At 43.6% G+C, this 15,000-nt stretch overlaps 1 protein-coding gene across 2 annotated transcripts in view; it reads left to right on the top strand.

Moving 5' to 3' along the window:
• LOC143282872 (uncharacterized) overlaps positions 1-15,000 on the top strand; it is a 55,121-nt gene that overhangs the window by 35,575 nt on the left and 4,546 nt on the right. For both annotated transcript variants that reach the window (XM_076588739.1, XM_076588738.1), the window contains exon 2: positions 10,955-11,455. In XM_076588739.1, the coding sequence (XP_076444854.1) occupies positions 11,183-11,455 (273 nt within the window). In that variant the 5' untranslated portion in view covers positions 10,955-11,182. The remainder of the gene's footprint in view (positions 1-10,954; positions 11,456-15,000) is intronic.

Raw genomic sequence — 15,000 nt, 5'->3', positions numbered from 1 at the left:
AACAATCGATTAACAATCAGAACAAATTACCCATGTAGGTGTTTCAATCACAGGCAGAAGTAACCAACAATTAATCGATTAACAATCAGAACAAATTACCCATGTAGGTGTTTCAATCACAGGCAGAAGTAACCAAAATTAATCAATTAACAATCAGAACAAATTACCCATGTAGGTGTTTCAATCACAATCGATTAACAATCAGAGCAAATTACTTCTCTTATCTTCCAGCTAGCATTATCATTAATTAACCAGGAGGAAAAAAAAAAAAAAACACCACCAAAAACCCGTTGATGATGTCTTTGCCTGAGCGGATAGGGTCATGGTCCATAGTGGACGGTTCACAGAAAGCAGCTGGAAAAGCTCCATTCAAAGCTGGCCATGCGCAAAGCTGAGATTAAGAAAGCCGGCCCTTGTAGTGGATCGAACTGGTTGGGGCTTTGTTTCAACAAACCGCTGGGGAGAGGGAAGGGAGGGGAGCAGTGCTGGGAAGGGAAGGGCTTGATAGCCATCTGTGCCCATACCGATGTGTGGGTCTGTTTGAGAAACACGAACTCGCGAACGTGGGTTCACTACATGTGGTGGGCTGTGTGTGTGTGTGTGTGTGTGTGTGTGTGTGTGTGTTATTCTTCCTCCTTTCCTATTCTCCCCAATCTCGGTCGATGTCTGTGACTTAAATGTCACTGGAAATGAGCCGGGTAAATATTCTGCTGCGATTTCCGTGTCAATATAAAAGCGTGTCGTCGTCTCCCGGTACAAATCTATCCATTCAGGACTGTTCTTCTTTCTTCTCCCCCACTGAAAATCAGTTTTCTTTTCTGATGTGATGCTTCCCTCTTTGCATACAGTATTTGATTATTGATTGATTTTCTGTCCTAATCCCGCTTCCCACATCCCCCCCATCTCTCACACACACTCTTCCAGTATTATGTTTGTCTTTCTCCAATCACTGACATCCGCATCCTCTCCATTTTACATTTTGTACTCTATCTTTTCCACATTCTGTTCTCTCTCTCTCTCTCTCTCACTTTTCCTTTCTCAATCCCCCCCTCCTCCCCCCCCCGCCCCCCAATTCCCCACCACCCTACACCCCTCCACCTCAACCGCCAGCTTTTCAGTTGAATATTTTTTCCCCTGCCTTTGATTTTCACAAATGATTATTTCTAATTATTGATAATAATAATCACCATTATGATAGAAAAAATAACAATACAAATAATGATAATAATAATAATAATAATATCATTTATTTTTTAGTATAATATCATCGTCTTAGATGAACAGACTATAAATGAATAATAAACGAATGATGCTTTCTTCTTTTAACCAGGTCCTGGTTTCAACAACCTAATTGGCTATAGTGATATCATATTATCATTACTATCTTTTTCTCCACATTGTTGCAGACGAGTGGTTCACACTAGAAAGTAGACACGTCCTGAACATAGCATTGAATTTCACGGCAGCCATATTGATTCTTCACTTTATAAGTAAATGAAACATCTTTGATAACTTCTGATGTGATGTGATTACAACAAAGACGTACGTGAGTGTTCACCTACCACTGATGCGGTTTTCAAGACAGCGAATGTTTGATATGTATATCATCACCAAGTGGGAATGAGGTATTTCTGAAGTGGAAACAGAATGATGGAAAAGATCGTCTTTTAGCATAATTGTAGTACCATACCATGCACAGCATTTTGCTTACTTCGGAAACAACCCCCCCCCCCCCTCCCCCTCCCAGCCCGCAACAACAAACTTAAAACCCCAACAAAAACAAAAACAAAAACGAAACAACAACAGTGCTACTGATACTACTACTACTACTACAACTAATGATAACAATAATAATAACAATGCGTTAAAGTAATGAAAGGCCACTGTTTATTTTCATCACAAATATTAGACCCATGACTACGGGAGCCATTCTTGTGGGAATAACAGACCACTGCACTTTACTGCATTGTTCATAAATTCAAATTCATTATTTAAAAAAAAAAAAAAAATGACAGGAAGATGAGATAAAAGTACAGGTTATTTTTTTTCATGATTCCGTTGAGAAAAGTAGTGATTTTTGTGCGTGTTTTGGATAGCTGCCTTGGTGGCTGCAACTCTAAGCTGACCTTTTCATGATTATCACGATGAAGACAATGATGCCGACGACATCAGCGACAACAAACACTAGCACAGTAGCAGCAGCAGCAGTAATAACAACAACCAGAACAACAATAACCAGAACAACAACAACAACAACAATGATGATAATAATAATAAGTGGAGTGATGGCCTGGAGGTAACGCGTCCGCCTAGGAAGCGGGAGAATCTGAGCGCACTGGTTCGAATCACGGCTCAGCCGCCGATATTTTCTCCCCTCCACTTGACCTTGAATGGTGGTCTGGACGCTAGTCATTCGGATGAGACGATACCCCGATGTCCCGTGTGCAGCATGCACCTAGCGCACGTAAAAGAACCCACGGCAACAAAAAGGTTGTTCCTGGCAAAATTCTGTAGAAAAATCTACTTTGATAGGAAAAACAAATAAAACTACACGCAGGAAAAAATACCCCCCAAAATGGGTGGCGCTGTAGTATAGCGACGCGCTCTCCCTGGGGAGAGCAGCCCGAATTTCACACAGAGAAATCTGTTGTGATAAAAAGAAATACAAATACAAATACAAATAATAATGCGTTGAGATAAAAACGTTCAATGAATTATCTTTAAGCTGCAGTTTACTCCCTTGTCCCGAACACAGTTGCAATGAATAATCATGGGGGCAAGACGATGGTGTGTGTGTGCGTGTGTGTGTGTGCGTGTGTGTGTGTGCGCGCGCGCGTGGGTGTGTGAATCCACCTAGAAAACAATGTCTACATGTTTTGAAACACATACAAAAACAAAATAACAAAAAAAAAACCGAAATTGCACTGTGGCAAAACAACCTCCCTATTAAAGAAAAAAAAAGATCGAAAATTCGTTATCATCAAAACACAATAAGTGAAAGAGGCTATGCCAGTCTTGAATAAAAGCTTATTTGTGTTTGCATATTTCTTCTGTCTTTGCTGCTGTGTGCACATGTGAGATCATCGGTTTTAAGGACAGGCCCGGCGCTTCCTGTTTTTTTAGGAAGTGTCTGGGTTTGTTCGAATGTATGTTTTATTTACCTGTGTGCTAGCTGAATCGGTAGCATAAGCAGCACTGACTTGAAGTTGTGTAACTTGTGAATGGAGAGAGTTACCACTCTTTACTATTTGTTAACAATAATTGAAAATTATTTTCCTGACATAACTATCAATTAGCCGTCTATCAATTAGCCGTAGCCTTCCACTCTCAGTTGCGCAACAGGCTGATGACAAGTAGATCTTTCGTGTTTTTTTGTGGTTTTTTTTTGTGTTTTTTTGTTTTTTGTTTTTATCAGTATCAGTTGCTGAAGGAGGCGTCACTGCGTTCGGACAAATCCATATACGCTACACAACATCTGCCAAGCAGATGCCTGACCAGCAGCGTAACCCAACACGCTTAGTCAGGCCTTTATCAGTAGGACGGATACAAGTTGTAATTTTTTTAGGGGGGTGGGGTGGTGTTAGGGTTTGGGCGGGGTGGGGATGGGGGGGGGGAGGGTACTGGGCCCTACACTGAGTTCAGTAGACCATGAACTGAACTGAAAAGACGAAGGTTGATACAGGCTGTGTGTGCTGTACACTAAATGGATTATTTCTCGCTTGGCGGCAGTTTTCCCGACACTTGTGTGTGTGTGTGTGTGTGTGTGTGTGTGTGTGTGTGTGTGTGTGTATGAAAGTGTGCAATAGTATTGGTTGTGTAATGAGTGAGTGTGTGTGTGTGTGTGTGTGTGTGTGTGTGTGTGTGTGTGTTAGTACTCATGACGCATTACTGGGACCTTTTAAAACAAATTACTGTTAGAAGGTCGGGGTGTTGTGGGGTTGGGGTGGAGTATGTTTAGAGGATGGGGGTTAGGGGAGAGCGAGGGGGGAGGGAGAGCGGTGAGGGGCGGGGGTAAAGGCAGGTCGGGGGTGTGTGGAGGGGAGGTCACTCTGAAGTGTGTCCCGACACAGCACACAGGTAAGAGGCTTTGCGCTATATCTGGAAACTCGGTGGGGTCACTGTCTTTTGCTGCCCCTTTCTTCATTAATCTGTATTGTGTTAGGATGATCAATAAAGATACTGTCAGTTTGTTTAACTGTGCAACGTGAAGGTTAGCAATAACAACAATGACTAGTTATATCATATACTACAACTACTGCTGCTGCTACTACTACTAGTACTACTTCTGCTACTGCCACTACTACTACTATTACTCGTAATTGAGTGGCCGACTGTCAAAAACCTTTTTTTTTTTAAATCACAACCACCAGATCGTGTTTCTGTAGCCACAGCAAGCGACAATGGCAAATCAAGGCTTTTGGACTGGAATTGACACTGATTTAAACCGTTTTATTGTTACTTACTATCCAATCAATCGTAAGAACTACCTCGAGACAGATTCTTAGATAATAATGATAACAACACTAAAAAATCATAATAAACTGAGCGATGTAGAATATAAGGAAAGCTCTCCAGATAACCCCAAACAGCAGAACTACGTAACAGATCGATAGGGATCCAGGTTCACCAATTCAGTTCGGTTACTCAAGGGGACGTCACTGCATTCGGACAGATCCATACAACACTTCACCAGATCTGCTTGACCACACAGATGCTTGACCAGCAGCGTAACCCAACGCGCTTAGTCGAGTCAGGTTTTGACGTAACATTAGATCAATTTCGAGCAAGAAGAAATCAATCGAATCATTTTATCACTTTCAGGAACTGACTCAATGTCTCAGGTGAAACGTTGCGGAAAGGAGGTCTTGATTGAAAAGCCCCTTCAGTACCAGGGGAAAAACGGTAGAAAGTGGTGTTTCAAGTCATAGAACAACATCTAAAAGAATAAACATAAAACTGAGAAAACGGTCTGGAGATATACCACTCTGGATAAACTGTGTGAATTTTCAGCCTTCCAAAGTTATTTCCCTTCTTCTGATGACGTTATCAGTGACATCACTATGCACGTACGTGATACGTTCTTTGGGAGTCAAGGGGTTTTAATGGACCCACTAGTGAACTGTGTGTGTCGGGTATGTCACTTCCAACAGTCAGAACAGAAAGATCTATCACAAGGCAAACATCGTGGATCATCTTCACCTTTCAGACGGCAGTAATGCACAAGATACAGTCAGATGTAGATACAGCCTGCAGAGAACAGTCGTCTCTTTACCCGTTTTCTGTCGGCCTTTTCCCCTACCCTGTATACTGCAGTTTGAAGGAAAACAAATCTTCTACAAGGGAACTTGATGTGGGTGACCTCCTCTATTTCTCACAACATTTCAGTGGAACCATGATATCAAAACATTCGGGTTAAGACGGGCGGATGGATGGTAGTCTTGTCCAATGCTTAAAATATTAGAGGTTATACAATATGTTTCCAAATAACCATCAGTTGCAACCTTTTCAGGATTATCGAGGATGACCTGTGGAAGAACACCAGAGCCCACTCCCCTCTTTGTCTCGTGTAGCCCCGAGGTCACAGGCAACCTCTGTGTTTCTGCTGGATCACCTTTCTCGGCTGGTTGGTCTCTTCCTCATGTGGAAAAGGATCTGCAGTTTCACAACCTCTGTGTTTCTGCTGGATCACCTTTCTCGGCTGGTTGGTCTCTTCCTCATGTGGAAAAGGATCTGCAGTTTCACAACCTCTGTGTTTCTGCTGGATCACCTTTCTCGGCTGGTTGGTCTCTTCCTCGTGTGGAAAAGGATCTGCAGTTTCACAACCTCTGTGTTTCTGCTGGATCACCTTTCTCGGCTGGTTGGTCTCTTCCTCGTGTGGAAAAGGATCTGCAGTTTCACAACCTCCTTGTTTCCAAAAACTGTTGACGGCTGGTGAAATTATTAGCCGGTGGCTCAGCTGGGGATAGGAAGGTAACGCTAAGTGCAGCGGTCAGTGGGGATGTGCTCAGAGTCACGAATTCACCAGAAGCGTCACGTCACCATGGAGTCTTTTCCACTTTCAGAAGGAAACGATGGGACAGACGGAAGTGACGTTCATATAACCCACAAGGGCCAGTTTTCTTCTTCTTTTTTTCTTGCTTTCTTTTTCTTCTTCTTCTTCTTCTTTTTTTTTTTTCCCCACAACTCGAAATACTTCGGTAAAGTCTGGTCCAATATAGAAGCTTATTGTTCATCACATGATTCCATTCTTCTGCCGAAAGTTGTTTTGTATTGTAGAAGACTCTACGTTGTCAATATTGATGACTTTCCTTGCCCAGTTCATCAGTGAGTTATTTTCCTTTGGAAACAATGTTGTTATTATTCCTGAGAGTGTGTACACGAATCAAGAAACGATGCTCAAAGTTTCGGATCACAAAAGTTAAACAGCAAAGACTTAAGAGTGAATCAGAAAAAAATAAAGATGAGAAAAGACCGGGGTTGTTCTTCCTCAGACCCATTATCAAAATTTTCAGAAACAAAAAATAAAACCGTTAACCAAAATAAAAGTCGTAAGTTCTGATGCATAACCACACCCTGTCCGTTGGTGTAAATAATATCTATAAATGGGTGTCTGGAGCTGGATTATGAGATTACACAAGAAAGGACAAAACAAGCATCATTGCTTCCGCAATCATTTCCGAAAATATTCTTAGGAACTTTGACACCTGTTGGCAAAATGAAACCAAAGCAAGGAGACCACGTTTTTTGCCCTTCCTGCTGTGCTTGGTCAGATCAAAGAACCCGTGTAACACCTGAGACGTTGTTCATTAAGTCTGACCAGTTGCCTGTTTTCGCAGACACGCGTGAGTGCACACCGGACGTTAGTCTTTATGTTTTTGTTTTTCATGCATTTGGAGGAAGGTGGCCTAAGGGTTCAGGTGCTTATTTGCCAATACAGTGTCCGTGAGGGTCAGGGTTCGAACTCCGGTCTCGCCATGTCTTCATGGCTTGACTATAAAATCAAACTGAGCGTGTCTAGTCTTTCGGATGAGACGAAAAACTGAGGTCCCGTGTGCAGCACGTATTGTGTACACCGAAACAGAATCCATGACAATAATAATAATAATAATAATAATGGATACTTATATAGCACACTATCCAGAAATCTGCTCTAGGTGCTTTACAAAAACGCTTTCGTTAACATAAAACATTATATCTATGTTACATACACACACCAAATGTGACTACACACACACACACACACACACACACTGCATACATACATTTTAACATACATGTGTATCTACAGCTACCCTAACACATACGCACACATAGGCAGGCACAAACTTACATAAACACACGCACACACAATACACATTCATATACATGCATGTAGTTATGTACACATACATATGTATACACACATAGTCAAGCACAGCTAACGACATAAGTGTTGTGATCTGCCAAAACTGTGAAGAAGAAATCCACTCTGATATGTACACAAACCTATATGAGAGCGCACAAGGTCTGTCCAGCGTGCTGGTTTATGGTGCTGGCATCCAGGAGTCATGACCTGGGTGCGGCCCGGCCCCCTTACAGTGTAAGGAGTTAAGGGCTGAAACCCTTGACTGAAGGGGGCTTCTTCTCTGAAGACCTTGTACTGTCCAGCTCTCCCTTGAGTTTCTTGTCACTGCTGCTGTCACGTGGAGTGACGGCCTAGAGGTAACGCGTCCGCCAAGGAAGCGAGAGAATCTGAGTGCGCTGGTTCGAATCACGGCTCAGCCGCCGATATTTTCTCCCCCTCCACTAGACCTTGAGAGGTGGTCTGGACGCTAGTCATTCGGATGAGACGATAAACCGAGGTCCCGTGTGCAGCATGCACTTAGCGCACGTAAAAGAACCCACGGCAACAAAAAGGTTGTTCCTGGCAAAATTCTTAGAAAAATCCACTTGGATAGGAAAAACAAATAAAACTGCACGCAAGAAAAAATACACAAAAAAAAGAAAAAAAGAAGAAAAAAAAAGGTGGCGCTGTAGTGTAGCGACGCGCTCTCCCTGGGAAGAGTAGAGCGAATTTCACACAGAGAAATCTGTTGTGATAAAAAAACAAATGCAAATACAAATACAAATCTGCCTCGCAAATGTGGTGTAGTGGATTTGTCCGAATGTAGTGACGCCTTGTAGAGGAACTGAGGCGTTATGTTTTTACCTCCGCCACTACCAATTATTTCAATGCACTTAAACGCATACCAACTCCACATACCACACAATATTACAGTCAATATAAGAAAAGACTGAGAAAAACGAGAACGGGCCAATTCCATGTGCATGAATAATGAACAATACAAAACAAAAACAAAAACCCAGATGTATAAGGACATGTCTTATTTTTTTCTTTTCTTTTTATCTGAGAGGTAATGGCAGTCCATTATGTGTTTGATATTTCTCATCAAATTCTCAGCTCACCCACACAGGCGATCATGGCACTCATACAACTGGCACTCCTCCATGAACTAAAACGCCTACCTGCCCTCAAATGGACATGAAATGGTATAATTATGTCATGGTTTTCAGCACACGGATTCCAAATACAGCCTTGACACTGCCGTAGAGAAAGACAGAGTCAGCGAGAGAGAGAGAGAGTGTGTGTGTGAGTGAGTGTGTGTGTCTGTGTGTGTGTGTGTTCGTGCGCGCAGTTGTTGTTTTTTTAACTGCAGGACACTTTATTCTTCTTCTTCTTATTTCGTGGGCTGCAACTCCCACGTTCACTTGTATGTACACGAGTGGGCTTTTACGTGTATGACCGTTTTTACTCCGCCATGTAGGCAGCCATACTCCGTTTTACTCGTACTTTATTCAAATGGCTAAATTCCAACATTCCAACTGATTCCAGCACTCACCCACTCTCACCCCCCCCCTCTCTCTCTCAGCTCTCTTCACTCATACTTTTATCAAGCCTTCAGTCAAAGGAAATGAAATGATAGGAGAAGCTGTAAATTAACAGAAGACGACACTACAACCGAAGGTAAATTACACGTATAAGAGAAATGGTGGCACGTCCTGTCAATAAATGGCCAAAACCTAAACGGTGCATTGTATCGCTTTAAACGTATGGAACGGGTTTTGTTTCAGTTTCTCTCAGTTCTTTCCTAATGGTTTCGAATTTGAGATGGTATTTTACACAGCAAACAACTGTCTATCTAACTGAATGTAAACAAACACCCCCTCTCCCCTTAAAAAGCACACACCGACAAAGGGACAAATTAATACATATTAATCAAGCAATTCACTTGAGCTTAGTTTTAGGGTACATAGCATGTTTTTCCTATTACATTTTAGAGGATACTTCCATCATATATTCTACTGTCATTTCCCTACCTTTTACCACTGATAACTGATTTATAGTCCACCAAATGTCCTATCAATTTAGTTAGCATTGTTTTTTTTCTGCTTTTGACCCTAATATTCAGAAACAGTGACCGATCGCATAGTTACGACTCAGAATTTACACTAAAACATTGACAGAAACGGACTCTCACACTGCACGGCCATTTGCAAAGAGAAAACAGCTTTCGCCACATTGTCTCCCTGTAGCTAATTATCTACACACTTTCAGGGAGCGGTCTTTATTCGCGTGCTGTCGGTGGCATGATATAACCAGTGTCACTGCACCAAAGAAGGGCTACCAAAGTTTCGTTTTTGATACATCGCTCACTGTATAGATTGCCGATTGCTTGCAAATACTAATCATGGGTAAATAATGCTCATGTAAGAGGGATGTTTTGGCTTAAAAAAAAAAGAAGAAGAAATACTGTCATATTTTGTTAAGAAAAATAACAATCGATTTTGGTCAAATTCTAGCTAACACCAACAATCACTGTAAATAATTTGCACACCTCCCTCTCCCCTCCCAGGTAGCCTACTCCACACCCCCATTCTTTGTGTGCACTGTTTGCATGATATGTGTAAAAGATGTATTATGTAATGTTTCAGTGCCCCCAGGGGGCACACGAAATAAACTTCCTGTCTTGCCTTGCCTTGCCTTGAGAGTTCACGCCCTTTTTATTCCAGTGTGTACGTCGTTGATTTCGACAACATATTTCCCAAACACTGCACACAGTCCACAGTTTATTTCTTTTTTTTCTATTGGAAAGTCAGATATGTATCGCACAGTGCCTCCTGTCATAATGCAAGAACAGTGTTTGCTGCTCCACTTGGATATTGTTAGGCAACGTCCTGCCGATAACAGTCCGATTTCATTGATTGTGAGGTCTTTTGCTAATGGGCCCACTGAACCCCCAGTCAGTCCACGGAAAACAGATGGTTTAAATCACATCTGGTCTGCATCTGGTAAACAGCGTTGTGTGACAGCTATATTAAGGAAGGAAGGAGGAAAGGGGAGGAGAGAGAGAGAGAGAGAGAGGTGCACGTGCAAGTACACACACACATACACACACATGCGCACACACACATACACACATACACAAAGTACACACACACATACACACACATGCGCACACACGCGCACACACACATACACGCACACCATTTTTCACCCTCTGCCCAATACCGTTCCCTCCACCACCGCCCGCCCTCCATCATCCCGCACCACCCCGCACCACCACCCCCCTTTTTTTTTCGTCTAATATCACTTAAAGTGGAAGACGTTAAACTGAAGACTACTACACACAAAGCACAAGCACACACACCCTCGCGCGCATCCACAGCATAATTCATTTTCACACACATTGTCACGCTAGCTCACCACCCATACACGCAAACCTACTACGACACTTTACAAGACACAATAGCCACACCCCCACGCACCCACTCACCCCCTAACCCCCTCACACCCTCTCACGCCTTCTCACGCTCCCCCCCCTCCCCACACACACACCTCATCCATAAGTCACACATTCTGTTCCCTTTTTATTTTTTTGTTTATTTATATTTTTGTGGTCTTTTATTGCTCCAGGACAAACTACTACCACAACAAAGATGACGCCTGCCGCTGCTACGGGCAGCAACTCTTCAACAACACCCTCAACAACAACAACAACAACAACTACATCACCATCAGCGTCAACACCGCCGGTCCTGCTCTCATTGTGAGACCTTCCCACCCACCCACCCACCCTCACAACATTTTGTGGAGCTTGGTGGCGGCGGAGGGACGGTGGTGGTGGTGGTGGTGGTGGTGACCATGGTGGTGGTGGGAGCGACCCGAGGGCGGGGCACCAGCGGTGGGGGAGGAGGAGGTGGGGGTGGCGGAGGTGGTGGGAGCGGGGGAGGAGGAGCAGGAGGAGGAGGAGGAGGGGTGGGGGCCATGGCGGAGGAGGGGGGGAAGGTGTGCAGCGTCGCCTGGCAGCGGCAGCACGTGCACCACCAGCAGCACAGCACCAAGGCCAGCATCAGGCAGGCCGCGCAGGGCGGAGAGAGTCTGCCCGTGGTGGAGCTGAAACCCTTCACTAAGAAGGTGGGTGGTAGTACTTGCGGCAACAGCAGTAGCGGTAGTAGTAGCTGTAGTAGTAGTGTAGGTGGTGGTGGTGGTGGTGGTGGACCTGAAACCCTTCACTAAAAAGGTGGGTGGTGGTACTAGCGGCAACAGCAGTAGCGATATTAATAGTAGTAGAAGTGGTAGTGGAGCTGGTGGTGGTGGTGGCGGATTAGAAAACCTTCACTAAAAAGGTGGGTGGTGGTGGTGGAGCAGAAACCCTTCACTAAAATGGTGGGTGGTGGTGGTGGTAGTGGTGGTGGTGGAGCTGAAACCCTTCACTAAAATGGTGGGTGGTGGTGGTGGTAGTGGTGGTGGTGGAGCTGAAACCCTTCACTAAAATGGTGGGTGGTGGTAGTGGTGGTGGTGGTGTGGTGGAGCAGAAACCCTTCACTAAAATGGTGGGTGGTGGTAGTGGTGGTGGTGGTGGCGGTGGACCTGGAGCAGAAACCCTGGTGGTAGTGGTGGTGGTGGAGCTGAAACCCTTCACTAAAATGGTTGGTGGTAGTAGTAGTAGTAGTAGCAGCAGCAGCAGCAACAGCAGCAGCAATCTTCTTCTACTTCTTCTTCTTCTTAGTAGTAGTAATAGTGGTGGTGGTGGCGGAGCTAAAATCCTTCACTAAAAAAAAGTGGATGGTAGTAGCAGCAGCAGCAACAGTAGTAGTAGTAGTTATCCACTATAATCCAGTTCTGGCCCAGATAGTCTGGACAGCAGCAGTAGCAGCAGCAGCAGCAGCAGCAACAGTAGTTGCAGTAGTTATTTACTATAATCAAATTCTAGCACAGATAGTTTGGACAGTAGTAGTAGTAGCAGCAGCAGCAGCAACAGCAACAACAACAACAGTAGTAGTAATGGTAGTTATTCACTATAATCAAATTCTAGCCCAGATAGTATGGACAGCAGCAGCAGCAGCTGTAGTAGTAGTAGGAGGAGCAGTAGTAGTAGTAGTACTTGTAGTGGCTGTAATTCACTGTAATCAAATTCTAGCCCAATCTGGACAGCAATTGTCTCCTCTGCTGTCCTGCTGGGGCCGTATCCAAGACAAACTTCATTTTGACTTAAGTCAAGTTACCCTTGACATGATAGGGACCCGCGGGTACAGTCTATCTTGTAGGTAAAGTTAACTTAGTATCCAAGACACGCGCGGTGCACTCAGTCAGCTGACGCATCGTCTATAATTTCAAACCCCCGGTGATTCCCTTCTCAGCATGCCCTCGGTTTTACATCTCACCGCACCACACTTCAGAGCAAAAACGAAACGAAACGAAACGAAATTTTATTTTACCAGGGTAATGAGATAAGCAAAACATATGTGTTTTTCTTCACCAAGCCCTGGGGTGTAAAAGTAAGGGGAAAAATTATGTGGGGGGTAGGGTTTCATCAAAGAACACAAGAACACAGAACTATTAACAAGAAAAATATCAACGACAAATTTCACTGAGCACTGTCTAAGGAGTTCGCAAACACGTGTATCCGCAAAGCACGCCCGTTTTCCCTCAACAAAAACTATGCTACAAAAGGATCCGCCACATTTACCTCTGATTCATGGGCAGTCACCCTTGGCAGGTAGTAAGGGTAGAGTGCCTTTGGGTTTGTACACCCGCGGATAGGCTCTTGTGTTCCTCACTACCGGATATTGCTTACCCTCGGGCAGTTTGCCTTGCCTCGGGCAGATTACCCCCAGGTACATATTTACCCGCAGGCACGATGGTCTCTTGAATACATCTGGGGCTGTATTCAAGACAAAATTAAAAAAGAGACTAGTTTATTGTTTGGGGGTGGCTTAGTAAGCCATAAATCTTTTTTCGGTGCCTATGCACCACCACCCACTTCCCTAACCCTCCACCCCTACCCCTCCATACAAAAACAGTAGGTCACAATGCCCTAGATATATATTGATCAGAATGATCGAGTTTCTTTCGAGTACTGTTCGGCCCCGCTTTGAACACACAAAGTATGCGTATGCGTGGAGTAACACCAATATAGATACGAAAAGCTTTAACAGCTACAGAGGTGAGAACATTTGGGTCATCAGGCCAGTCATTCGTTTACCAAGTAGAATGTTGTTGGATTTTTGTTTCAATGTGTTTGTTTTCCGTACAAAAGTGGGATGAATTATTTTAGATTTTAAAACATGAGCCCTATGGTTTGCGCACTTGCGACACTTCGGAGACAACAACCCACATTTCACACAAAGAAATCTGTTGAGACAAAATTGATACACACAAGTACTTATTTCCTCGAATTTTTTTTTTTTAACTCACTCAGTACGCCCAGTCCTCTCTTCTCCTCTACACAGACCCTCGGATGTCCAGTGGGTGGCTGAATGACCCAACCTTTAGCTTCCGTCGTCAGAATTGTGGTATTCTTTGTCAACATTCACCTCTTCAGTGTAAGAGCCTTCCGCTTGCAATATTTTGATGATGGTAACTGGGGTGAAACGCTGTTAACGTCGTCTCTTTCGCCGTTCGTATGGAGAGAGTTAAACCTGATAATAAATAATGATTTGATTACAGACATCTAGTGTTACCTGGAGAAATGAATTATGCTTCCTGGTTTGTTTAAAAAAAGAAAAAAAAAGAAGATATAAGAAAGGATGATAATTTTATGTTAGCGAAGGACAGACCGGGGGAAAATGTATTGGCTATTCAGTTTCTTTTTCTTTTTTTACTTCTTCTTCTTCTTTTGTTTTTGCTGTTGTTTGTTTGTTTGTTTTGCAAGAATAATCTCCTTTGTGTGTCGTCCTGTTTCTAGTATAACTGTCTAAGGCAGCTTATCATCACAATGGGAAACCGTTGGTTTGTAAATTTCTTTTACATTGATTGAGACCTTTATTCCTTCATTGTATCTTTTGGGGGTGTTGTAGGTCGTAAATTTCATCTGTTTGTGTGTGTACGCGCTGTGTGCGCGCCGTGTGTGTGTATGTGTGTGTGTGTGTGTGTGTGTGTGTGTGTGTGTGTGTAGAATGAATGTTATTATGGAGAAGAAGGACAACAAGAACAAGAACAACAACAACTACTACAACTACAACAACAGGAATAGCCTTTGTATTAGGTGTAGGACGGGCACAATAGCCGAGTGGTTACAGCGTTGGACTTTCAATCCGAGGGTCCCGGCTTAGAATCTCGGTAACGGCGCCTGGTGGGTAAAGGTTGGAGATTTTTCCGATCTCCCAGGTCAACACATATGCTGCAACCTGCTGGTGCCTGAACCCCCTTCGTGTTTATACGCAAGCAGAAGATCAAATACGCAAGTTAAAGATCCTGAAATCCTTGTCAGCGTTCGGTGGGTTATGGAAACAAGAACATACCCAACATGCATACCCCCGAAAACGGAATATGGCTGCCTACATATACGTAAAAGCCCACTCGTGTACATACGAGTAAATGTGAGAGTTGCAACCCACGAACGAAGAAGAAGAAGAAGACTATTAGGTGTAGAATTTCTACAATATATCACTCTCTGTGTATATCTCGCGGGCCACTGTAGAGGGGAACACACTGATATAGCCTGGGCTTTTTCTTCT

Source organism: Babylonia areolata, chromosome 6 (genome assembly GCF_041734735.1).
Source record: "Babylonia areolata isolate BAREFJ2019XMU chromosome 6, ASM4173473v1, whole genome shotgun sequence".
Lineage (NCBI taxonomy): Eukaryota > Metazoa > Mollusca > Gastropoda > Neogastropoda > Buccinidae > Babylonia > Babylonia areolata.
The sequence above is the reverse complement of the archived record's forward strand: the minus strand, read 5'-3'. Positions and strand labels throughout refer to the sequence as shown.